The sequence below is a fragment of the Rhamphochromis longiceps genome, linkage group LG20 (genome assembly GCF_057381845.1).
Source record: "Rhamphochromis longiceps isolate RC_006_pf linkage group LG20, R_longiceps_female_GT1.1, whole genome shotgun sequence".
Classification (NCBI taxonomy): domain Eukaryota; kingdom Metazoa; phylum Chordata; class Actinopteri; order Cichliformes; family Cichlidae; genus Rhamphochromis; species Rhamphochromis longiceps.
The window spans coordinates 8,325,326-8,350,190 of NC_140576.1; the positions used below are offsets into that span (position 1 = coordinate 8,325,326).

At 41.9% G+C, this 24,865-nt stretch overlaps 4 protein-coding genes and 1 non-coding gene across 11 annotated transcripts; 1 reads left to right on the forward strand and 4 right to left on the reverse strand.

The window, feature by feature from the left end:
• Positions 1-165: 165 nt before the first annotated feature.
• On the reverse strand, positions 166-14,927 carry amt (aminomethyltransferase). Of its 5 annotated transcripts, XM_085393050.1 has the most exons (12): positions 14,800-14,927; positions 13,844-13,916; positions 13,330-13,466; positions 9,148-9,652; positions 7,696-7,863; positions 7,337-7,417; positions 5,305-5,436; positions 5,147-5,225; positions 4,713-4,858; positions 2,631-2,811; positions 2,087-2,242; positions 166-1,728 (listed from the first exon to the last, which is right to left on the reverse strand). In XM_085393050.1, exons 4-12 carry the CDS (start codon positions 9,283-9,285, stop codon positions 1,553-1,555), a joined length of 1,257 nt encoding a protein of 418 aa, XP_085249176.1. In that variant the 5' UTR covers positions 9,286-9,652; positions 13,330-13,466; positions 13,844-13,916; positions 14,800-14,927; the 3' UTR covers positions 166-1,552. The 5 variants fall into 5 exon arrangements, with proteins under 5 accessions (XP_085249176.1, XP_085249179.1, XP_085249177.1 ...); XM_085393053.1 differs by lacking the exon at positions 9,148-9,652; XM_085393051.1 differs by lacking the exon at positions 13,844-13,916 and having other exon boundaries at positions 14,800-14,891.
• Positions 10,314-15,879, forward strand: LOC146644901 (uncharacterized). Of its 2 annotated transcripts, XM_085393057.1 has the most exons (4): positions 10,318-10,856; positions 12,834-12,979; positions 13,056-13,274; positions 13,357-15,879. In XM_085393057.1, the coding sequence occupies exons 2-4, from the start codon at positions 12,844-12,846 to the stop codon at positions 13,497-13,499; spliced, it is 498 nt and encodes a 165-aa protein (XP_085249183.1). In that variant the 5' UTR covers positions 10,318-10,856; positions 12,834-12,843; the 3' UTR covers positions 13,500-15,879. The 2 variants fall into 2 exon arrangements, with proteins under 2 accessions (XP_085249184.1, XP_085249183.1); XM_085393058.1 differs by having other exon boundaries at positions 10,314-12,979.
• On the reverse strand, positions 15,879-24,837 carry hyal3 (hyaluronidase 3). Of its 2 annotated transcripts, none has more exons than XM_085393048.1 (7): positions 24,707-24,837; positions 17,764-18,054; positions 17,182-17,617; positions 16,912-17,059; positions 16,615-16,741; positions 16,407-16,496; positions 15,879-16,326 (listed from the first exon to the last, which is right to left on the reverse strand). In XM_085393048.1, exons 2-7 carry the CDS (start codon positions 18,025-18,027, stop codon positions 16,066-16,068), a joined length of 1,326 nt encoding a protein of 441 aa, XP_085249174.1. In that variant the 5' UTR covers positions 18,028-18,054; positions 24,707-24,837; the 3' UTR covers positions 15,879-16,065. The 2 variants fall into 2 exon arrangements, with proteins under 2 accessions (XP_085249174.1, XP_085249175.1); XM_085393049.1 differs by lacking the exon at positions 24,707-24,837 and adding an exon at positions 22,177-24,700.
• naa80 (N-alpha-acetyltransferase 80, NatH catalytic subunit) lies at positions 19,195-24,845 on the reverse strand. Its single transcript, XM_085393056.1, has 2 exons — positions 24,707-24,845; positions 19,195-20,771 (listed from the first exon to the last, which is right to left on the reverse strand). Coding segments are annotated over exons 1-2 (837 nt in total). The 5' UTR covers positions 24,709-24,845; the 3' UTR covers positions 19,195-19,936.
• Positions 23,400-23,513, reverse strand: LOC146644904 (U5 spliceosomal RNA). Its single transcript, XR_014909191.1, has one exon. It is a non-coding gene; the product is annotated as a U5 spliceosomal RNA (small nuclear RNA).
• Positions 24,846-24,865: the final 20 nt, after the last annotated feature.

Sequence of the window (24,865 nt, forward strand, 5' to 3'; positions counted from 1 at the left end):
GGCACTAACAATAAATACAGGATACAGAGCTTGAGGTGGGGGAACCGCTAACTTTGTCTTTAAACCATGGTTTAAAAACAAAGAGAGGCAAGGCTTAGATGGACCTGTGCATAACAGGATTAATGGATATTCTGGACAAAGGGTGTTGAAGTTGACAGAAGAGGGCTGAACAAAAATCACCTTTATTAAAGAAGAGACCTCATATCAATAGAAAATGTTTACAAAAACTCCATAATTAGTCCAAGTATTAGTACAAACTCACAGCAAATACTCAAGAGAACCTAAGAGTCAGTAGTTTTGCAGACATACATAAGTCATAAGACAGTGTCCCATTTGATAATTAAAATTTCATTAGAAGCAGACAGAAAACAATTACAATTAACATCTTTTCAAGTTAGTCTTGTACCACATGTTGCCCAGGTGCAAAGTGTTTTTATCTTAAGATTTCTTTATGAATCACCAAACCAAGAGTAAAAAAGTAAAGTAAAAACTACAACACTTCAGACAGAGACATTTTGCATTGAAGGACAACAAGTCGCCACTGTTTACAAATCAGGCATTTTATAAAACCATGGTCACTGGAAATTTGGTTTATAACATTCACAAGTGTGCAGTTTCTGTTTTGGTCCAACAGTGACAAACTGAAATGATTTCATGTTTTGTTAGCAATAAAAAGTGAAATGCTAGTGTTTACATCTTTGTTACTCCCACTGGAAAAATTAAAGTGCGGCAAAGTATTTCATTAAACAAACAAAAAAAAATCCAAAATAACTTGGTCTCGGAACAACGTGAACAATGTCTCAGCCCCATCATCCGCAGGGGAACCCATGTTAGTGCACCATGAATTTCTTAACCTGATGCATGCATAATACTGAATTATTAAATAAGGACTGGCAGTCTGTGCAAAGTCTTTCTATGTAGGGTGACCCGATCCCAAAAAAAAAAAAAAAAAAAAACGAGACGATGTGGAACTTTTTAGCTGGACAAATTGAATTTCCCAGTTTAACATAATAATTTTCTTTGTGGCAGTTTCCATCACATTTCCGAAAAATCATCTTTCCCTGATGGGCAGAGCTACATGACTCTAAGTGGGACTAACTTCCACTTGATTATAAGGCCTTCCCTGCTGTCTTCAGACAGTTTGATTACAAGCCAGACTTTATAGACATGCACATCCTGCAGAGCCAATCAAAATGTGGGACACACTCTTAATACGTGGGACGGGGGGGACAAGGGATAAAAATGCTTTGCAATACATTATGAAGAGGGTCATCTGGACACCCTGTTTTCTACATGAGCTCCTATAATGTCCATTCTCAAAGCAGCAGCCCTGGTGACTGAATATGAACACTGAGTACTTTAAACTTAATATATTTGTGACCGATCAATAGTCAGTAGTAATTTTTGGACTAATTTTTCCTCTGTTGGACTCACCAGTGAAGGTTTGTACATTTTAAATAGTGAGCTAAGAATGAAGGGGCAGTGCTGGCAAATACGGGATCGTTTGAAGGAACGCTCAGCAGCACCTATACTCGCTATAAAAGTGTCTCTCCTAACCAGTATAGTACTTGGTGGGCACAAAGGGCATCTTGCTGACGGTGGCCGGCACTGCCTTTTTCCTGACCTCGACCTGGATGGCTGTTCCATTTTTGGCGAATGCCGCATCCACGTAACCCATGGCAATGTTCTTTTTCAGGCAAGGAGAGGGGCAGCCGCTGGTCACCTCACCTGTACAAAACACAAAGGAATTTGTCTTTCCAAGGAAATCCTGTTGTACAGTTTTTTTCAGTCATTTATTTCTATATGACAGGCACTGTCATGTCTGCAATCATGCAGCGTGTGAAGAAACACTTAACAATCATCTCACTGACATTTGATATGATACCACAGAAATACAAACATTGCGATCGTATCTATTTTAAAGCCCTAACATGTAAGATTTGAAAATGTCTGAGTCTGGAGACCCCAATTGGCAACATCATAACAGATACTGTGGCAAACAACAATACTCTCATAATTGTTTGGGGGGGGGGGGGGGGGGGGGGGGTATGTTTTTATGTCTGTTTGCACTTTGGCACATTCTGACCTATGACCTTTCCATCAGGGCTGAGAATAGGGGTGTGCTGCCGGACTGGGGGGCCGGTGGACACCAGACCCACTCTCTTCCTGGCTGTCTTGGCTTTGATCTGAGGTATGATGATGTCAGCACCGGGAAAATCTTTGGCCTGGCGTCTGCGCTTTCCTGTGTGTGAGACACCAGCAGAGTTCGTTGACAGACTGAATGAAAAGGCAGGCGTGCACAACAACATCTGGGATCCTCTAATAAAAATTTAAAAAAGGAAATAAAAATCTTATGTGCAATTCCAAATTATCAGATGGTGGTATCTAATTGGTATGCAATTGTGACACTATTAGGAAAAGATCCTAACACATGTGCTGCTTCTCGCCTTCGGAGACCAATCAGAAGAACGTTTACCTTTGAGTGACGCCTTAGTCGACAGCTGCTTATTAAGTGGCAAATAAAAACAAAATAATTTAAATGTTTTTAAATCACAAGTTTCATGACAGCCTCACACAAAAGCAGCCGTTAGAAAAAAAAGAATAAATGACCAAAAAAATTAAACCCCAACCTATGGTCCAGACAAGCGTGGCCTCCACAGGTGTAGTGGTCTCATCGATGTCATTGCCATAAAGACAAAGCCCCGCCTCCAGTCGTAGGCTGTCCCTAGCTCCCAGCCCGGCCAGCTTCACCTCACTGTTGGTCAGTAGCTTCTCCGTCAGCTCCACCACTCTGGACTCAGGGACGGAGATCTGACACACAGAGACACAGGCAAACTGTAGAGCCACGTCTCTATCCAAGTACCTTTAATGTCAATAAAGTTCAGAGAATTACAAATTTCACCTCAAGATTACATCTACGCATGTCATGATACATAGTGCAATTTATACCAGTTTTGGAGAAGTTTATTACAGATCTGTCAGCCACAGACCCTGGTGTGTGTGTCAGTCAATGTAGGAACTATTTTATATGTGCCAATCAAAAGACGTGCAGCTAGCTTGTGTAATGAAAGCTTCACAGGATGCAAACCTTCAATTACACAATCTCTTTATTGTATTGAGTGATACAGCTGGCTGCTGTAATTCAGCCAACAGAAAACATTTTCTAGATTAAGTGCTCACAATAAGGTTTCTGGATGTTTTGAGTAAGAATTTCTGGAACAAGACATTGAGGAGTCTTTTTGTCTTGGAAAACGATATAGCAGAACTAGATGGCGCTCTAGCTACAAGAAACCAGGCAGATCTACAGCTGATGGCACCAAAAATTAAACTGAATCTTGTTGTTAACAATCAAAGCAGCAGTTTGCAGAGACGACGTTTCCTCAAACATGATTTGCATCAAATGAATGCCCGAATAAGTGCAAGTGTATTAAGCCTACTTCAGGATGTTGATTACATATTAAGAAGCTGTTGTCAGCTGCTCCCTTATTCACAAGGGGGTCACCACAGCAGGTACCTCTCTCTGTTTTATTTGTCAGATTTTTTATTTATTTTTTCAAACAGCAGAATCAGCTTCCTGACACAAACTCAAAGAGATTTGTGTCTCCTCCTGGACACAAAAACCAGCAAACTTTAACTTGTTCGTCAAATGTTTAAGCCGCCTCTATGGGCTCAAATTGTGGTCATAAATATTTTTTACTTGTAAATCAGGATTTGTATGTGTAAAAAGATTTGTGTGTCAGAGATAGAAACGACAAGGAGCAGGTGCATCTAGTACAAGTAGAGCTGCTGCAAAAACCCACAGAGCTCAGCAGCCAGCGCAACAAATTCCGGATCCTTGCCTTTTAGCTAGCATTAGCAGCACATGCTGCCGCCAATATGAAAGGACCTTGATGCTGCGCACTGTGACTCCAGCAATGGTCCCGGATCAGCACTAACTTTGTGTTAAACTAATCCTAAAGTAATAATGGTATTTCTAACCACTGATATACCACAACTTTATCCTTTCAACAGCTACTGAAAGTTAGGGAACCTAGCTTATCGCGGATATTTATATAGAGATCCTCCAGCTTCAAACTGTATTACCCTTCAAGGACCTGCAGTTCCCTTAAAAAAAAAAAAAAAAATTCACTTCTTTTAGTAGATCATTCATATGAAACAGGTTCTTCCTTTTTGAGCGGGTGCATATCAGCAAGTAACTAATCTTTTTTTTTTTTTTTTTTTTTTTTTTTTAAAAGACAACTTGTGAATCAACAATGGCAGGATACAGAGTAGTTAGTCCACAGCCTTTTGACTTTGGCCTAACATTTGGTTTTGCATTTGTGGTTTCGATAGGTCACATATGCCTCTTTTAGAGCTGCACTCTTTTCCATAAATGGCACTGTATCTGAGAGTGTGGGCTTTTGCACAAGTCCCAGTGGTTAGCTCACTAAAGACCAGGCCTAATAAGAGTTACACACCGAGGTTAGAAAGAAATAACACACTGTCCAGGCAATAACGGACATTCGAGGACTTGCATGGGCTTTTGGTTGTCAGAGGGAGTGATGGGGGACAGGGCCAGCAGAGAGGCGTGGGACCCCACAGAACTGCTTGCCAGTATAGCTTTTTTTTTTTTTTTTTTTAATAAAAACACTGTCCATTAAACACAAGTTATAATACAAAACTAGTTGTCCCGAAGCATTAAAGAACCTGCAAGCACACACATATGTGCTCACCTCCACCCCGTCCTCTCCAGTGTATCCACATCGAGTTAGTCTGCAGTCAGGGACACCGAACACTGTGGCCAGGGCAGAGGTCATGAAAGTTAGCTTACTGAGGTCCTCCTTCAATCCCGCCTGGAGCACCTGAGACATAGTGGGACCTGGAGACATGCAAATAAATTCTTATCTGCAAGATCTGAAACACCTAAACTGCAGGAGTTCAAAAAGAAAAGGAAAAAAAATAAAATAAAATAAAAAAATCAGAAGCAATAGCCAAAATTCATAGATGGACAGAGAAAGAGCAAATGAGGGAAAGCAAAACCAGAGGAAAGTAAATTAAGATGAAAAGGAAGCAGGAAGAGAAGTATAAAGGAAAGGAAGTGATGAAGACTATAGTAAGAGCACCGATGAAAAGAAAAAGAAGGCGGACTGTCACACAAATATTCTACCTTGCACAGCAATCAGTGCGCAATCAAGAAACTCCAGATCCACATCAGAACCTGCATATTTGAACTCTGCCAGTCTGGCCTGAAAACAAAACACACCCACACACATCAGATGCTTTTTAAATCTCGGTCTCTTTGCTACATACTTTTCTTGAATTCACCTTCATATGAACAGAGTCCTTGTCAGCACAGCCGGCATTGGAGACAACGTAGAGGTAGCCCTGGTCCGTCTTTGTCACAATGAGGTCATCAATAATCCCACCTTTCTCATTAGTGAAGAGGGTCAACGTGCCCTTGGAGGTGAGGCAAGAAAGGAAATGAAGGAAACAGAAAAAAGGACACTGTGGACATCGTGTTTATGTTAAGTTTCTCATCTTTAAGTCTCTCTTGCACTCACTGGATTAGCCAATACTCAGAATAACTGAAAACCCAACTCAGTGAAGATGCCTTAAGAGAAACTTCAGATTTAGACAAGCTGGGAAGGTCTCTTGGGGCCATTTCTAAACAACTGCAGATTCCAAGATCATCAGTTCAAACAACTGAAGGAAAGACAAACAATCCAGGAACCACAAGGACTCAAGCCTGTATAACTGTATACTGCTGGAACGCCATCATCACTGTCCACAGTGAGGTTTTACGTCGCTGTGAACTAAAAGGGTACCAATTAAGAAAGAAGCACACACTCCAAAATCAGCATCTTCAAGCTTGAATGGAATTTGCAGCTGTTCACATGGACAAGAAAAAGTTTTATGGTCAGACAAGAAAAGCTTTTTTGGCCACAACGACAGGAGGTACGTTTGGAGGAGTAAAGGTGAGGCTTTACTAGCAGTGACACTAGTACATTACACAAAATAGTTTGAATAATGAAGAATGAGGACTATGTGCAAATTCTTCAACTTCACCTCAAGTCAACAGCTAGATCAGGGGTGGGCAACTCCAGGCCTCGAGGGCCGGTGTCCCTGCACATTTTAGATGTGTCCTTGAACCAACACAGCTGATTTAAATGGCTAAATTAGCTCCTCAATATGTCCTGAAGTTCTCCAGAGGCCTGGTAACGAACTAATCACGTGATTCAGGTGTGCTGACTAAAGGCGAGATCTAAAACCTAGATCATAAAACAATGAGGATTTTATATTTTTCATTGTTTTTCTCATATTTTAGTTACTGTGTTGAAGTTTGGGGGAATACATATGAGAATACTATAAAACCTATAAAAAAACTTATTAAAGAAGAAAGTGATACGAATGATCCATAACGTTAAATATAGAGAACATAGAAATAAATTATTTATAAAATCAAAATGATTAAAATTAGGAGATTTAGTGAAATTACGGACACTATTAATTATGTTTAAGGCTAAAAATAATATTTTGCCCTTTAAGTTACAAAGAGTATTTTTAATGTGTTCAGGGGGAGAAGATAGCAGAAGGAAATTTTATTTTAAGCATCAGTTAGCTAGGACTACACAAAGATTAAGGAGTCCAACCGTTAGGGGTATACGACTGTGGAACTCTCTTCATTATAATTTAAAGAATTGTATAAGTTTACATTGTTTTAAAAAGTGTTACATGCTTAAAACGATAACTCAATATGAAGAATGCGAATGAAATTGGAGTTCATTGAAAATGGATCCATTATAATTTTTTGTTTTATTTATTTAATTTTATTTTTCTCCTTGTTACTATGTGGAGTGGTATATTTGTTGTTTGGTTTGGGTTAGGACCGGAGAGAAATGTTAATATTAGTTTGTTCCCTGATTTTTGGTGCCCACTTGTAATATAAGTTGGAATGTAGATAGGGGGCGGGGTTTAATAAGAATATTTTCTTCTTCCTGCTCCTTTTCACACATGGTTGTAGTGCTTTATTGATAGAAAGTGTGGTTGGTTTGTTTGATCTGTTGTACCAAGTGTGAAAAAAATAAATAAATGAAATGAAATTTATTGTATTTCATATATTCATTTTTTATTTTTTGTATTCATTTATTTATTCATATATTTTTTTTATCTTGTTAATTATTCTGATTGTGAATTTGCTTTCTTTAAGTAAAAAAAAAAAAAAAAAGGTCAAAGACAAAGCTATTCGGTTTCTTGTGAGTACATACACTACACTGCCGATGTAGGGGGGCACCACCTAAAATCTTGCCTAGGGCGCCAGATTGGTTAGGGCCGGGCCTGGTTAACGTTAAATCGTTACCTGGTTGTCCTTGAGTTCTGCGATGTCTGCCACCACCAGTGACTCCATAAACTTCACCCCGTCTTTGCCGTGGATGTTGGTCTGACAGAGAAAAACAAAAAGTCTGTAATTAAATCTTTAACAGCAGCAGTTTCCTGGAGAGTTGGGTGGTGGATAAAAACAACAGCCAGACACTAGACATTTTTACTCTGCCATGATGTGACTAACACATACATTTCTTCACTTGACACACACATTGCTTGACACAGGGGTCACACTCTGCTCCCAATATTTACAGCAGAATATCTCAGAAAGTCTCAAATCCAAGTTGCGATGCTCTACTTGAAATCTGCACCCATGTTTAAGAGCGCATGCCTCACCTGCAACATGTGACTGACATCAAAGATGGAGCAGTGCTCTCTGGTGTGCATGTGAGAGGCAATGTGACTGTCTTTATACTGAACGGGCATACTCCAGCCTGCAAACTCCACCATCTTTCCCCCCTGCCCCCTGTGGAAGTCAAATAGTGGAGTCTTCTTCAAGGCAGTCTGGGGAAAAGAAAACATCAGGCTTGTAGTGAAAGTCCACAGATGAAATACTGTGACTGCTGAGTTCTTGCATGCTATTAAATCTATTAAAGTGTTTCTAAAAGGTTTAGTAGTTTAGCATGTTCTGCAAATAACACAGTGAGCAGGAACATAATAACAACACATCTTTGATTAATAGACAGCTCAGCTGATAGGCCTCTCTCTCGTGCTCTCTTCAGTCTGACCTTTGAACCAGCTGAAGGTGGGCTTATCAGCCACAGCAACGCATTGTGGGACAGAGTGTGTCTGCACCTTTCCAAACTGTCCACAGTCAGCCGTTACTGCAAACAAACCGAAGGCATGTGGCTGCTCTGGTTGCAGACCCATATACTCCTAAGTCGTTGTGGATTTATACTGCTTTGTACTTGAAAGTGAAAGAACAAGACTGATCCTATATTGATCAACTGTTTTGACCCAAACCCTCTTTGCATACAAACCTACAAAAGCATAGGGATGTCATGAAGGAGTAAAAAGATGGATGAAAGGGTAAGTTGGCCCTGCGTTAAACCTTGCTGACAGTACTGCAGAGTCAGTCCCTCGTGGTTTTAATAAAGCCATTTTGTGCAGCTCAGTGAAGTGAAGCAGGCAGGGGGGGAGGGCCACTCTGCAGGGACAGATATACATTATGTGTGCATGGGCGAGCCATTGCTGTCACAAACTCACATGTTAATACTGTATTAATTCAACTCAGTTTTATTAATACAGCGCCTTAACCCTTATCACAACAGTCACCTCAAGGAGCTTTATATTGTAAGGTAAACCCCTACAGCAATAAAGAGAAACCTCAACAATCAGACAATCATACCAACCCCCCAATGAGCACTTGGCGGCAGTGGAAAGTTAAAAGTCCTTTTTAACAGGAAGAACCAGGCAGGCCTCTGAGGTGACCTGTTGGGGGTGAGGGGAGGTAGACAGGACTAAAGACACACACAGTAGGCAGTAACAATAATAGAGCAAGATTTCTTCAGCGAGTCAATCAAAAATATCATTTAAATCTCATTAAAGTACGTGAGTTACAGGCCTGAAATTGTCCTTTAAAGTCTTATAAAGTAGGATTAAAATACCACAGGACCCAAGTTAGAGTTTAAAAAAAAATTAATAAGTAATATTGAACACGTGACAAATGAAATGAGTGAAAATTCAGCAAATAGATAAATAACTCATAACAACAAAAGGTGCGTGTGAAGTCTGATGCCAAAAGCCTTTGGCACACTTGCAAGGACTGAAGTTCACGGCTCTGCTTACCTCTGTGCTGGCAGCCCGGCTCTGTTGCTGCCTCCTCCCCGCACATCCAGCTCCAACGAACCGCAGCAAACCGTCCCCTGCAGCCCGCAACCCGAGCCCCGAAGCCCCGGCTCCAACCGTCAACCGAGCCCACATCATGACACCTGAGTCCCCGCTAAATTCAGCACTCACTCTCGCTGCTCCTGACGGGGTAACACTTCCGCTGTGCTTTTTTTTTTTTTTTTTTTTTAAACTTTATTTATCACATTATAGACATACAGTCAAGTAAAACAGGGATCACATAAAAGATAACATTGTGGTAGTACAATGAGGAACAGAAAGAGTGGCAAGGACAGTGAGACAAAAGTTCCGCTGTGCTTCTAAACTCTTCAGTGCAGTGTGCGTGCGCTCACCTAGCAAAACCACATGAAGCGCAACGATTAGCTGCAAGGACTTGTGGGTTATGTAGTTATTGGACCGCTGGCGCGCAGACGTTTGCTGGTTGGTTCAGCGAATCACGCTCAATCTTATAAAAGAAAACACAATGTGGGTGTTACCTGAGATATTACTGGCTTCCCACTTCATTCATAAAATAAAATAAAATAATTTAAAAAAACATTTGTTTACATCAGCTTCATGAAATTCTGTTGTTTTACACATAAACAACAAATCCTTAAAGTTCTCTTTCTTTGGGAGACTAAATTCAAAATAAAAATTATTATATGTATATCAGCTCAGTTTAATAAATGTGGAAATGTTTAGCTCTGGAGTGTTTCTGCTCTCACATAAAGTAAAACCTGATTTTCAGAGCCTTGTGCAGTGTCAATATTTTTATTCAATACCAAAAATCTTTTAGCATAACTAGCGAAGAAAAGCCTGAAAAAAAAAAGCATTGAATCTGAAGACTATGCAGATTTTTTGCTCTCGTTCAATGATCAAGAATGAAAGAAACAGAGAGGATATTAAATGGGCCCCATTGAGCCATTGCTTTCATTGTTTTCAAAGCACATTTTGATGATTTTTCATAATGAGCCTAACATCCTTTATCAGCATTCAGTTTAGCATGACACACAGTTACTCCACCCTCTACGTACACACTACAGCATCCATTCTTGATTCTCACACTTGAGAGGATATTTTGGCCAGGTGAAGCTGCCAGACTGTGATATTTGTCCTTGTGAGTATTTATGAGTGTGTTTATCCCTCTGTACCCCCATCATGCCCTCCACCCAGATCTTTGAGTCATCCTTTTGGCTGAGCAGCTAATAATAACCCCGTGTTCCTTCTGCTATTTTAGGCCTTTAAGGCCTGGAAAGCTGGGGCGTGTGCACAAGCATGCTTGGAGCAGGGGTGAAAAAAACTAGGGTGGGCTAAATCAGACACACAAACATAGTTAGTAGTAGGAGGGGTGGCTCTGGGGCATCCTGCAGTTGCTCAGTGACACTCAGGAGCAGAAGGACCCTTGGGAAAAATCTACGCTTTCCCTTTGGCTTTAAAATATTAAGATTTTACTGCTGGGATTGAACGGGAGTTTATTTGGATTTATTTTGTCACAGTGTGGCCCCTGAAAGACCCATCGGGAGATTGAATTGATTTAACTGCTGCGCCACTGGGTGCAGCCATATGTTTTGGCCATCGAGTGTCTGGATGTGTGAGAACTGGGGGAGCAAGAAGAGTGACTGACGAGAAGAGACAAAATCTAACACAGCATTTGTTTATGGTGACACAAGGTAGGTGAGAAGAAAATGTTACTTTTTTGTACTTAAAAAGTAAAAGAAATCTGCTCAGGTCCATGAGTTTACATTATTTAGGTGGGTTCATAAAATCCTGTATCCCACTTAGAATTATGTTAGTCTCTAGATAGAAACATCCTTTGGCCCTTGTCTGAAATTCAAGCAGCACTGTGCCTTTATCGGTTAGGCAGCCAGCTTTAATAATAGCTCTGATTAATCAGCTGCCCATTTGACCTGTGTGTTTTCTCTTCAAATAGGCAACCCTCATACCCCGAGCCATCACCTGCTGCTTTATTCCACCAGCAGAATATATCACAAACTTCTTCCCTCCAAAAAAGACCTAATCTGTGTTTACTTATTTAGTATCTGTGTCCTCATTTCATTTAACCAGGCTCCAAAAAGACTGGGAATTTCAGTGGCATGAGAGAAACCAGGAGAACCAGTCATGTGATAGTCCAGGAAGTCACAAAGCAATGTAGGATATAGCATCTAAGCCACTGAAGGCTTCTCTAACAACCTCTGTGGAGCAAATGTTGTGTTTGAGTAAAGGTTGACACATTATTCTCCTATCTACAGCATGAAAGAGGGTGGTGTTGTTTAACCTCAGGGATGTCAGTGTGTTCATTTAGTAGGTATAAACCATTATGAATCCATTTCAAATCCTTTCACTGAAAGTGACAACAGATTCACCAGAGAAGCAAAAACAAGACAACCCCCAAAAAGGAATTGTTTTGCAGATGTTATAGACTCTTTCTCTGTCCTTATCCCTTTTTTTTTTAAAGTTTTGCTTTTTTTCCTAGTGTTCTTGTGACTACATGTGTAATCTAGCTCCTCCGGGATGGCACCTTCATAAATGCCATCACAAAAAGGTTTGCAGGTCAGCACAGTCTCCAGAGTGTGGAGGAGATGCCAGGTAACATGCAGTTACTTAAGAAGAGCTGGAAATGGCTGTAGAAGCGCTTCAACCCAGCAGGAGGAACAGGAGAAGCACACAATATCATTGATTGGGTTACTCATGTACATGTTTCTGAGCAAACTGTCAGACGTGGTTGAAGCTTCCTAACTGGACAGAGTGATATCCCTGGAGTTTAACTAACTCTGGGTTATGAATTTTGGGGGTTTGAGCAGTCAAAGTCCTGACCTGACCTTAACCCAGTAGAAATGTTCCTGAATTGAGCATCCGAGGAATCCCACCAGCATCCTAAAGCTTTTCTGTATGGGATAAAATTCCTCCAAGATGGTGTGTAGGATTAAAGCAATCTACAGATACTGAAAGCAAGGGCTTAAAAATCTTCACTGAAAGTTGTGTAATACTGGCACATTTTCACTGATAAATAACCCAGTCTGAATCTAATGCTTCACTTACTTAATCTGGGCCTATTTTACTACTTTAAGGACTTGAAAAATCGTACAATGTTTTTGGTCATATTTTATGAAAATCTTTTTTCATGCAGCTGTGGTCCACTTTCCAAAGGCAGTGACTGAGATCAGTTTAGTTAAAATTTACCTACATACCACCAACGCGCAGCAGCATTCACTTCAAGAAGGAAAGCAATATTAGAAAGGAAACCTCAAACATCAGATAATCCCCTGTGAGCATGCAGGTGACAGTAGGAAGGAAGATCTGTGTTTTAACAGGAAGAGATTTCGGTAAAGCCACCTTATGGAGAGCACAGAGAGATGAGAACCAAACACAAACTATGGGAGAGAACAGACGAAGGTTGATGACTGAGTTAAGGTCTGAGCTTGTTCCATAGGAACAGAGCTCTGGTAGAGAAACATAATCTTTACAGACCCAAGCTTCAAATGTATTATTATTATGGAACTTTAAAATTGCACAGCCTCTCTTTGCATTTCAGAACTATTCCAAGATTGCAGCACCTCTCATTTAAATGATCAACAAAGGAATTGCTCATTAGTTGAGCCTTTTGGAGCAAACAGTGAGCATATTTTCCTCCTGATTTTTCTCTCAAGACAAGGAGACATGTCGAGGCCCTCTTCCACCCAGACCACTCCTCAGTTCTACAGAGTCAGCGACAGAGATCTCACCGAGATCGAGCTGCATTCTGTCGATTCCATCAACGACCTCCACCGAACACACCCCGAGCACAGCCACAAAGGTAAAATCACCCCAAACACACCATCCACAGTGCGATGACGCATTAAAACACTGACTCTGACAAAATGCGATTTCAGGAATGAGGGCTCCTCGTCCGGTGTACACACCTTCGCCAAATGGGAACATTTACACCTGCGACACGACAGCTGCCAATCAAAGAGGCCACCCAGGCAGCAAATCCTGGCAGAGCCGACTGCAGGACATGCTGACGCCAAGTTCATCCCGGGCCTATGCCATGGGCTGCGCTATCATCACTTTGCTTCTGCTCACAGTGTTACTCATTTTTTACTTCTTAGGTGAGATAAAAAATAAATAGAAAAAAATAAAAGAAATGTGCAAACAAAAGCAAACATTTATTGTTGGCTGCTCCTCTTCCAGTCCAGCAGGGCGGCGCAATACGGATGCTGACGGAGGCGGTGAGAGAAAAAGAGGCTGCAGCCACAGAGCTGTCACTGCTGATCCAAGAGCTGCACGCACTCAGGCACAACCTGACAGCCAAGAGAGCGACAGGAGGGACGTGAGGAAGATATGCACAGAAAACAAAACACCGACAGCGTTTTCAGATTATTACCGTAGAAATATGAGATTGGAGTTTTCTGAAAAACAACTTCTAGGCTTACTAGGATTATTTGAGAAGGACTTTTAAATAAAGCTTTTGTTTAATGGTGGCAGTGTGGCAGAAGGGAAGTGGTTGATCTCACATTGCTTGAAATAATGTCAGACCAGGGCCGTGCAGAGAGGTTTAAAGGGGCAGATGCTTAAAGCTAAAAAGGGGCACATTGAGCCAGGCTGAATAACAACAACACACATTCATCAAGAATCTAATATGGGCAACAAGGCAAAGCAAACGTAGCCGATGTTTTACCTGATGGGTACAATGTTGCTGTTGAGGGGTTGCTGTGGATAGTGCTGGAGGGCAGGGCTGTGTTGATCTGAGACTGTAGACATTAAAAAGTCCATAGGAGAGATGGTAGCTGATTAAACAAGTGTCACGAGATAATAACTAAATGCAAAGATTGGTGACAGCACTTAGGCTCTGCCTGTGAATCACTCTTTGCTTCTCTTCTTCCTTCCATCCCATCTTCTCATATATCACTCTCCACTTGCTGTCTTTCTGAGAACAAGGCACAACTTCCTATTGCAATAAACTATAATTTAATTATCCACACCTAACAACTCCAGCACTTAATCTATAATAAAATGATGACAGAAAAATGTTATAGCACTGCCTTTAGTAGCCTCACACAGCTCTGTTTCCTCCTCATGTCCTTACCAGGCATGTCTGGACAATGTTATATCATGAGTAATAATTTAAAATAATCCATATACATAAAACACACACATGCACGCACACACAGTGACATTTTAGACCTTGTTCAGAATACTGTATATACTATGGGCATCATGGTGCTGATCCAGAATCCTTACATTATTATTTATTACTAGAGCTACCCAACCACACCTCACCTCACAGTAAATGATCATTTCCATTTTAAGCATTTCCAAATAATCATTTTCCATACTGCCAGTATAAATATACACAGTATGCTGCCATCACTACAATATACATGTTTTACACACTCCTTTTGTTGTTGACATTTACAGGCTGTGTGCAAAAGGCCACACTCTTCAAATTCATGCCAACTAATATTTTTACGTCCAGTAGGTGTCCTACTAGAGCAAATGAAGCTTCAAGAAGCTTTGTGCTGGGGTGAACCAATTGGATGAAAAGCTTCAGTGCTTCATGAAGCTTCATCTGCCCATCACTAGCTAATACTCCTCGGTGCTACACACTACAGTGTACGCTGTACACCTACTTACTGGTTTTGTGGCATCAGTCTGTATGGAAGAAATATAGTAAGTCTGTGTCTCTGAGTTAACTTGTGTTTCTCCTACAGCTCCGGACCGCAAAAAATGCGCGTGCTCTTTGTGAGCTCGTTCCCGGCTCGTAACTAGCGCGTTCTGCCGTCAAGGGCGATCATTGGTTAAATGTGATCATGTGACTAATACAAGCCAGATCCTTTTATTTAGCAAAACTGTGATTAATAGTTAAACATTATTGTTGAAGGGCACAGACAGGACTCCGCACGCACACACACATTAAAAAAAATATATATATATTTTTTTTTTTAAAAAGTTGCCTCAACAAAAGGGCACTTTGGGAACCCATCAGGAAAGGGGCGGGTGCTCAAGCCCCTCTAGCCCCCCCTCTGCACGTGCCTGTGTGAGACCATTATGTCATTGCCACTGTGTCTAAAAACGTACAAGCTGTTTTTATACTGTGCTGTCAGTCGTTTTGGGTGACTCACTGTGGGCATCACAGGAAACACATAAAGTACAAACGCTGTGGACGGCCAGAAAATTAAACGGACTTCTGATTTCATCAACTTTGTCAAGTATGTATTGTATGACTGGGTAAATGTATAGTTACGTGTTTTCACCAAGTCGTTTATTTACAGTGTTCTGTCGTTCATGGTGATGTTTGATTGGATTTTTCAGTCAGATTTTATGTACACATGTCAAGTTTAAAATGTGTCTTTTTTTCCATGGTAACAAGACACTATTTTACTATTGGTTGAGAAAAAAAAATCTTGCAACAGTAAAACATTACACTTTAGTCTTCCTATGCAAAGTCCATTAGAGTCAAATTTAAGTACAGGTCCCTTTAATGTAGCCAAACACAGTTTCTTTTCTTCCTTTCATTTATGACACACGACCACAGAAACAGCCAAAAAGTCTAAACAACTGAAAGACCACAGGAGACTATTAAAGTGCATGATGGCAGAATTATCTCCATGGGTACCAACTTCACAACCTCTGCGGAGGTAGGTGTATCATTGTTAAAGTTTACAATCAAGAGATGACTCCATAAATAGGAATGCAAAGGATTTACAGCAAGGTGTTAACAACTGGTTGCACTGGAAAACAGAAAGGGCAGAGAAGATTTAAAAAAAAAAAAACAACAACTTTGGACTAATGAAATTAAAATGAACTTGGACTACACTGCTCAAAACTGTAACTTCCATTAGTAGTATTATTATCCCCATGAACTCATAAATGGACAGCACCGTAACAAAAAAGCTCAGGTCAATCTTCCTCCTCTCTGCTCTCGCTCTTCTTGTCTTGGCACCCCTGCCCTGTCCAGCCTTGGTAGCAATGACACATGAAGTGTTTCTGGAAATGTTTGGAAGAGTCACTGAGCCGGTGGCCAGAGCCCAGGTGTCTCCTGGTGCAGCGTCCATTGCCGTGGCAAACCTGGAGGCTGCAGCGCTCTGCGTCAGACCTCAGAGATCGAACGAAGGGACCCAAGACATTGTGGACGTAGTCTCTGAGGAGAACGCACTGTTTCTGGATGGTTTGGGAAGATCAATATGGTTACACATAGGCGCGCACACACACACACTGATAATGTTTTCTCACATGCACACCTTGTTTTTGGCGAATTTCAGTTCTCCCCACAGCACAACTCCAGCTGCCCCCAGTGATGCACTCTCTCCAAGTGTGTGCTCCAGGTCCATCTGCACACACACGCACACACACACACACGCACGCACGCACGCACACACACACACACAGTTTGTCATGCCACATATTTAAAATCTTAATATTATGTGATGTATGCTAAAAAAGTCCTACCTTACTGAGAAACTTGAGTGAGTGTGTGAATGCTAGCCTGGCGTAGGGGAGGACGGGTGTGGCGTGGTCGGTGTTGTTGTGATATGGCCAACCTGACGCCACCCTCAAAGCCTCCAGCAGTCTGTGTCTGGTTAAAGAAGACAGAGCAACCCGTGATTAAGCGAAACCACCTGTCTGGCCATCATGGCTAACAAAAGCTAAATGACAGGACTGCTCATACCCTTGTCATGATTGGATATGTGAGTGCCTGAGGCAGCAGAGTGTAAGTGAATGCATTTCTTGCTGATTTTCTTGTACCTGACCATTAGAGCTGCATCTGCAGACCCTGCCAGTTTCTGTGGCAGGTAGATGCTGGGGTAGAGAGCGGAGGACTTAGTCCAAAGCCAGGACAGCTCATCATTCTGCTGCCTGGTCCCCCTGAGGCAGCGTCCTGTGTAAGTTTTATCTGATCACACAGAAATACAAATAAAAGACAGAGATCAGCCTGTATCATCGGTACAAAAGGAGTTGTCATTATTGTTCAGATTGCTAGAAAACCAACGTGTTCAACGTTAGTGTTAGACCAACCTGTCTTTCTCTTGTTCTTGTTAAAGCAGGCGGGAAAACCATAAAACCCCCAGAAGCCTTTGGGGCGTTCTCCGACCGCAGACTGGAGTGTCTCTTCCATGAACTTCCGAGCGCTCTCCTCAAACATCTGCCTCGCCAGCGATGTCACTGCCCGCTCTGAAAGATTTGGTTGCTCCTGTTTCACCAGCAGTTTGGACAACCTCCGGTACTCCACCTTAGATCCAAAGTTCGTCTCCCACAACGGTCTCCATTCCTCCCAGTCGATGACAGCTAGGCCGCTAAAATCTGGTAGCAGGAGGTCGGACAGCTGCGTCACCGTGAGGGAGAGGTGAGAGGCCAGGTCGCTGAGCTGAGGGAGTCCTCCATTCACTTTCTTGCCATTTCGGGAGAGGTATGGATATTTTCCCAAGTGGTCGCGGTAGAAGATGGTCATTTTCTGGAAAATCAAACATTTTCCCTTTTTCACTTGTTTTGGATTTATTGCACATTTAATCCTTGTTACTGTTACAGTGCCCTCACCAGCCCTCTTTCTATGGTTTTAAAGTAGAATATCAGTAAAATAAATGGATGAGGGACGATCACCTGTCCCTGGAAGCGCTCCTTCTTGTTCTCCACAATATGAAAGTCTCCCAGGTCCAGGTGGATGTTGTATCGCTGTGGACAGTTTGCCGTGGGCATGTTCCACACCAGGATGAAAGGCTGGTTCTGCAGGATGGGATGAGCTGCAGCCACAGCTTGCAGCGAGGTGCCGATGAAGGCATCCGCCTGGGGGGAATTCTGTGGCAGCGAGTTGCAACGGAGGGAAGAGATGAAGAAGACGGGGAGGAGGAGGAGAGACAGCTCCATGGCTGCTCACCCACAGATGTGTCCTTCCTGGCAGGAGAAAGAAATCGTCCTGATGAACTTTTCTGCATTTAAATGGTTAACTTTGTATATACAAGTACGGGCTTTTATCTGACAGAAAAACATGATAAGAAATGCAAAAATAAAGACCAGTCAAAGCTATAATGATAAGAAAGTCTCTTTATTCCAATCATTTTTCACCCACTGTAAGAAATCTTTAACATTTCAATGAACCAAATAAAAACAACATGAGAAAATAACAGCAGCAGACAGATTTTTGGAAGACTGATGGGCAACAAGTTACTTAAGTGGTTGAGATTGGTTATATCTGCACTGGTCCAAGCTGTCACTGCAGATATGAAGTATTTATCACTGAGTGCAACAATGACTGTGATTCGCATTATTCTGCGAAAAATTCTACATCAAAGCAGCTCAACAAACGCAGAAAAGCTTATTTTTTAGTTTTTCTCACTTCAAACCTTTCTCAATGTGAGGAAACAGGAGGGGAGCTGGCGCTGCTGGTGTATCCGCTGCAGGGGAAGCAGTCAAAGCCGACGTGGAGCTTCTAGTTCCTGCTGAATGCACAGCCAGCTTACGGCCGAAGAACTCCAGATGAAGCGATTGGAGTTGAGACATGGACAGGTGGAGGTAGACGGTGTGCATCTTTGGGCTAAGAGCTGCAAAGATGAAACTGCAGCCTCGCACCTGTTGCGCATCGAGCTCCGCCCCCTTTCCTTAAACGTTACACTGATGCCGCCATTCAGACAGTCCGGGATAGACTGATATTTCACTGAGGTGAGAGATGTGAGTCACCCTCTCATCCGATTAGAGCTCAGATTAGATTCTGCTTGAGGGATTTTTTTCCCTCTCCCCAGCGCTAACCTGGATTCTCCGCGCGCACTCGGTGCCGAACAGTGATAGGCGTGCCCCATCGCTGTAGCTGTGTGGCCCCACTGATGTGTAAGGCTAAACGGTAATTGGACTGATTCTTATATTGCGCTTTTCTACTCAACGGAGCACTAAAAGCGCCTTTAACATGACCACCGCGCTGCGCTTTTGCGCATGAAGCGGCGACAGCGCCACCTTTTCTCGACATTTGGGGACAAAAACACATTTTTATGGAAGTCAAGCAGTCTCACAGCAATAGGAAATAGTCATGATCTTTAATTTATTCTTGTTTCAATCAAACCTCAAAACCCGGATTACAAAACACATAAAAAAAACAACAACAACAAGGAAAATATGTAATATTTATTACGATATAACCATAATCTGCAGCGAGTGTGCGCTCCTGCCTGCAGTTAATTCGCTTAACTGCCAGAAAAAAAACACATAACACACTCTGGGCTGTAAATTCTGCTGTGCCAAGGTCCCGCATTGGAAGCTGGGAGCAGGGGAGTCACGTTTATGCTTTGCTCAGCTGTACTGGTTGTAATAATTACAATTATTTAAGCTCTTTTCAAGTAAACACAGCAAACTGAACCGATGAGTTTAATTCTGCTGCTGCAGATCCCGTCTGTGTATCACACAGGCTACACTGTACAGAGTTAGGCTCAAACATCAGTCACTACAATAAAAAAAAGTACATTCTTGAGTGAAACTGAAGCATTAAAGTTTATCCCCAGTTTCTTGCTGGGTCCTTATGTTCACCATCATTTCTCTTTTACTCAGTGCAGCGATGCAGACGTACAGGTACACATGCAGCTGGGTTCACACGCAGCATCTGTTCACAGGTGTTGGGAAATACTTCTGCAAACTGTGACGTGGAAAAAGTAAAAGTGTTGAGTGCGAGTGTTTACTTCTTTGGTTTGCTAGCACAGTTCTTTCTATGTCACACTTCTTCTTCCAATATGTGTGTGTTTTGTGAGTTTGTGCTTATTTCTGTCTTTTGGTGTGTATCTGACAGCGATCATCAAATGTCCTTGTGCATCCAGTAGATGGGAAGTCCTTTGGCATCTCTGTACGGAGTTTCAGTCAGAGTCTGAACTACACACTGCCCTGCACACTGAGGAGGAGGGGGAGGACGAGGGATAGTGGGAGGAGGAGGAGGTGGTGGAGGAGGAGGTAAACTAAAGGATGGAGGCGACCGTACAGCACAACCACCTCCTGAGTCTCTGTCCCCTTGAGCGTGCATCTTTGTTTGCGTCTGCACGCTCGTTTCCTCACTCGGCATTCGGGAGAACCTCAGAAGCGTCTCCATGGGAATGAATGCCGTCATGGCCCCCGCGTTCTGCACTGGTGTCGACAGCACATAGCCAAGGTGGGCGTAGAAGTGCTGCTTATCGTGGGTGGTCAGACAGAGACGCTTGAACCCTCGACTTCTGGCGTAACGTTCGGTCTTCTCCATCAGAGTGCGGCCATAGCCCTTGCCTCGCTCCGCCTCGGACACAACTACTGACTCGACAAAAAGGCTGCCGCTGTGACCCACGACCCGAGACAGCCTGGCGTGGCCGAGTAGCCTCTCAGTCTCCCCGCGGCCCTGCAGGAGGACCAGGTTGACAGGAAACTCTGAGCAGGATTTTTGGAGAGAGTGAACCCGGGCGGCCTGGCTCCTCTGCCACTCGCAGTTGACGAGGTCTGCGCAGGGAACGAGCAGGTCGGGACGCTGGTGGATGGGAACGGCGTGGACCTTCTCTGGCTGCTCGGAGACTACGTGTAGCTTCTCTTTAACGTCTCCATCCAGTGTTGAGACCTCGTAGAAGTTTTGTCGCCTCGGATCGTCGGACGTTGACGTTACGGGTTCAGACCTGCGACGATCAGGGTTTCAAGTCAGTCTCCATTTACCTTCTATGGTTAAGTGTGAAAATATCAGGAAGTGTCTCAAGCATGCAGTTCCTCCTTAGCTGAGTGGTTAAAACACTGTGTCTGTTACCCAACAGGCAGTGCGAGCAAGGATTAGAGATGAAGGCATTCATTTGCTTTCAAAACCACACCAGAAACAGCAAATGTATATATAGTAATATAATTCACTAGACACCCTCATCCAAGGAGGCCCTGCCAGGGTTAATCAGGCCCCGGAGTGCGTCAGTGGTTTATGTTCAATTATTATTTCTCTTCTACTTTCTTCTGTTTGTTTTTCTACAGTTTATTTTCTTCTATAAATTCACTGCAACTGAGAAGTAATACTTACCTCTTTAATATTTATGGAGCCGCACTTCTTCAAAGGGACAGAAAAGGTGATAGAGAGAAGTAAGACAAAAGTGACAAGATAGGAGAAAGCAGGGAGGAGAGCCGGAAGGGGGGCGCATAATATAACGGTGGATCCTACAGGTGGATGTGAGAGCTGCTGAAACAGCAGGCAGGGCAGCAGCAGCTTTTACGTGTTGAACGCAGAAACGGGAACTCGAGAAGCCTAAAGAAACTGCCAAAATACATCTCTCGCATCACTTACCAAGTATGATGTGAGAGATGTGATGTGGGGGTGTGACTGAACCGACTTTTAAGTTCCATTTTATCTACGACATGCTGGAGTATCATATGCTGAGATCTTGTCTCACTCTCCTTTAAATACTACAAAGAGCTCAAACTTCTGATCTGCAGTGTAAGTGTAAGCCTACGTGTGAAGTCCATTTGGTTCAAATCCACACTGTGGATTTAAACTGCCTCACAATTAATATCGCAATTCTCAAATACACATCAAAGTGCAATCATAGCCGCGCTCGTGCATTTTTATGTGCGCTTGAGATGTGAGAGCGTTTAACTGATGAATAGATTCTGTTCATGTACGCTGAGGTCCTGATGTTTAATAGCTGTTATCATTCTAAATGGGGAAGCAGTAGTTATCTGTCACAGTTTCACCACAGTGCTTCTTCAGAAAGGCTGAAGTGCAGTTTAGTCAGCACAAACTGACGCTGAAACGAACTAATCCAGCTAATTCAACTCAAAGCCAAGCTGTACTTGCTTCTTATGTAAAAAACCCAAATGCATTCACACTGCAGTATATCTCTATATATATGTTATTTTAAATTATAGTCAAGTCGTCCACATTAGAGTCACAAACCAGTAATTAAAGTGGTCTTAAAGAAGAAGCAAAACTGGGTTCACCCCAAGTCGTGCATGCAAAATGTGAAAAATGACTGACAGTGAGAAAAACATTGCAGTCGTTTTTAATTTAAGTTTTTCTTGGACTAAATAAATAAATAAATAACTCACCAAGAGAGAAATGCTGAAACGAAACAGCTGACTGTCAAACTGATTTGAATGTGTTACTGGCTATGCAATGCTACTTCACATACTCTCCTTCAACAGGAAATGGGAGTTTACTGAATAAGGCACTGACTACCTTCTTTTTGATGTCTGACTCTGCCTTTTAAACTTTAATTATATTCAGTATTGAAGCCACAACACTTACATCGGGTATGATGAAAAACAGAGGTTGGAAACTTCCTGTCACTGCTCGAGAGTAAAAGAAACCTTATTCTTTTTCGGATTTTGCATTAAAATGACTGACATTTCCATATTATGTTTAAATCAACAGCAATGTTTTGTGTGCTCTATGTATGTTTTGTTGTTTCTGTAAAGAGGTCCACTTTTATCTGACTGTGTGTGTGTGTGTTTGCGAAATTCAAATTCAACTGAAGTCACAGCTTATGCTGTTTTTGGAACGTATGTTTAGAGACTAATGCAATCGTCTTATAAACTTTCACAATATATGCTTTGCAGACATTCCCTACCAAAACAGGAATAGGTCTGTTATTTGATAAGGAAAATGACAACAAAAAAACTAACATTTATTAGTTAATTTTAAAATACAAAACAAATGAACCAAAACTACTTTATTTAGTAAAACTAGTACAAAAAGACAGCCAAAATCTGGGCTTTTATTGTGACGGGGGTGGACATGGAAAAGTGACGTTTTGAAAGTAACACTTTTATCTATTACCAAGAACCACACTAGAGGTTGGCAGTTCGATTCAACTGTCAATAGTATTGCAAACCCCCCCTGGTATTGGGTGATACTAGTGCAATAGGCTCTAGCCTATAGCACAGTTAAACAACATGTGCTTTGGTTTAGAGACAGGCACATGCATATTTCTTGTCTCCAAAAGACCTAGTATCAAAATGCAGGAAAATCTGAAAGGTGTTTTTTTTATTGTGTTAACTCATTATTGAAGAATCACAGTGATTTAGTGGTTATTAAATATGTTCAGAAATGGCAAACCTATGATGATTCATGCCATACACTGCAATCTTGTGCATAAACTGCCTTTATGGGTTGCAAAGTGTCAGTATTGGCAGTACTGGTCCTATATTTACTTGGTGTCAGATTGATACCAAAAACAGCAGTTTTACAGACCACTAAACCACACAGATACTTCCAACAGAACTTATAGACCAACATTTAGAAACAAACATTAATTTTTCACAGTGAAACAAGCCCCACTAACGCAGGGCATCAAAAAATTAGATTAAACTCTTATTGTTCCACTCCACGGAAATCTTTAGTAAAAGGCGAAAGATTTATACGATCTGAAGAGAAACAAGAGTGTACTGGAGACTAGACGAGCGGCAGGCCGACCCCATTCTCCGACATAGCAGTCTCTATTACGGTTCGCACTTTAACGTTTAATAATGCCACAACTAAACAGACACAAACTAATACTGTTCGGAAATTTCACGCTACCTTTTAGGAAAACACAAACGCTACATGGTAAATTATTAAATATACTATAAACGTTTACACACGCGCAATGCATTATGGGAACACTGCGATCACAGCCACGCCTCTAACTTTAGTTGTGTGTTTCCTACGTTATTTTTCACTAAAGCTCCCGCTTCTTCATAAAACACTGATGTGATTATGTGACGTCTGAATGAAGCGAGGATGTCAGATTTTCCAACAAGAACAGTAATTACTAAAGACGTTACTTTCCGTGCTCAGAGGTTTCGCGCATGCGTAATAGACACTCAATGTTGTCGCCCTCTGCACATGCGTAGTATAACCGCGTTTCATGTCTGCGTACAGCAGTGTACATTCATTAAATACAACAATAGAATACTAAAATATATCGTTAATATTATTACTCATGTATGATTTAAAAATAAGGGATTACTCCCTTTTTCTAACCTCTCTCACTTATAAGATGCTTCTTTTTATGTTTTTCCTTGGCCAGATAGCCCAAAAACCTTTATAGTGAGAAATAACACGGGGTGGGAGGGCAACAAGATAAATATCGGGTACCTTAAAGAGGGAAGAAAGTAAGACGCTAAACTAAACGTGGTAATACCGTTTTAATGCTCTCGTTAATCAGAAAACAGATTTATTACAGACAAAAAGTTTTTTTCCCCCCAGGTAGTAGCAAGAGCAGAAATGTATGCTTTGTGGGAGTTGTAGTTATTCGATGTTTCACTGCCCACAACTCCCCTGATCGTAAAATAATTAAGCACATTTGAGATAAAATATTGATATAAAAATAAGCTGGGTATTTTTTAAAATATATATATATTTGTCATCTACTCCTCCCTTATTGGCGTCCACTTCTATGCAAGTTAAATGAACTCTCATTCACAGCGACATGCTAGCATGCCCATGTGCTTATTTACAGCTTTAGGCGTCAATAAGCAGTACCCCGTGGGTGCGTAGTGACGCTAGTTAAATATTAGTAAGAAACTCATTTTAAGTTTATTCTAAAGCAACCAGTTCACCTTTTCGGTCGCTTCCTACCACCACAAAGTTACCTACATTTTTTTTAAGTCTCGTGGTTGGTTGCCGTTTCTGGTCGTCCTCTCACAGGAGTTTGTTTCACAGCTGATCTGCGGTAAGCTCTAAATCTGGCTTCACGACTGTATAAGCTTATGGCCGTTCATAGCGTCCGCTCCTGTATCAGTTTCCCCTACCATC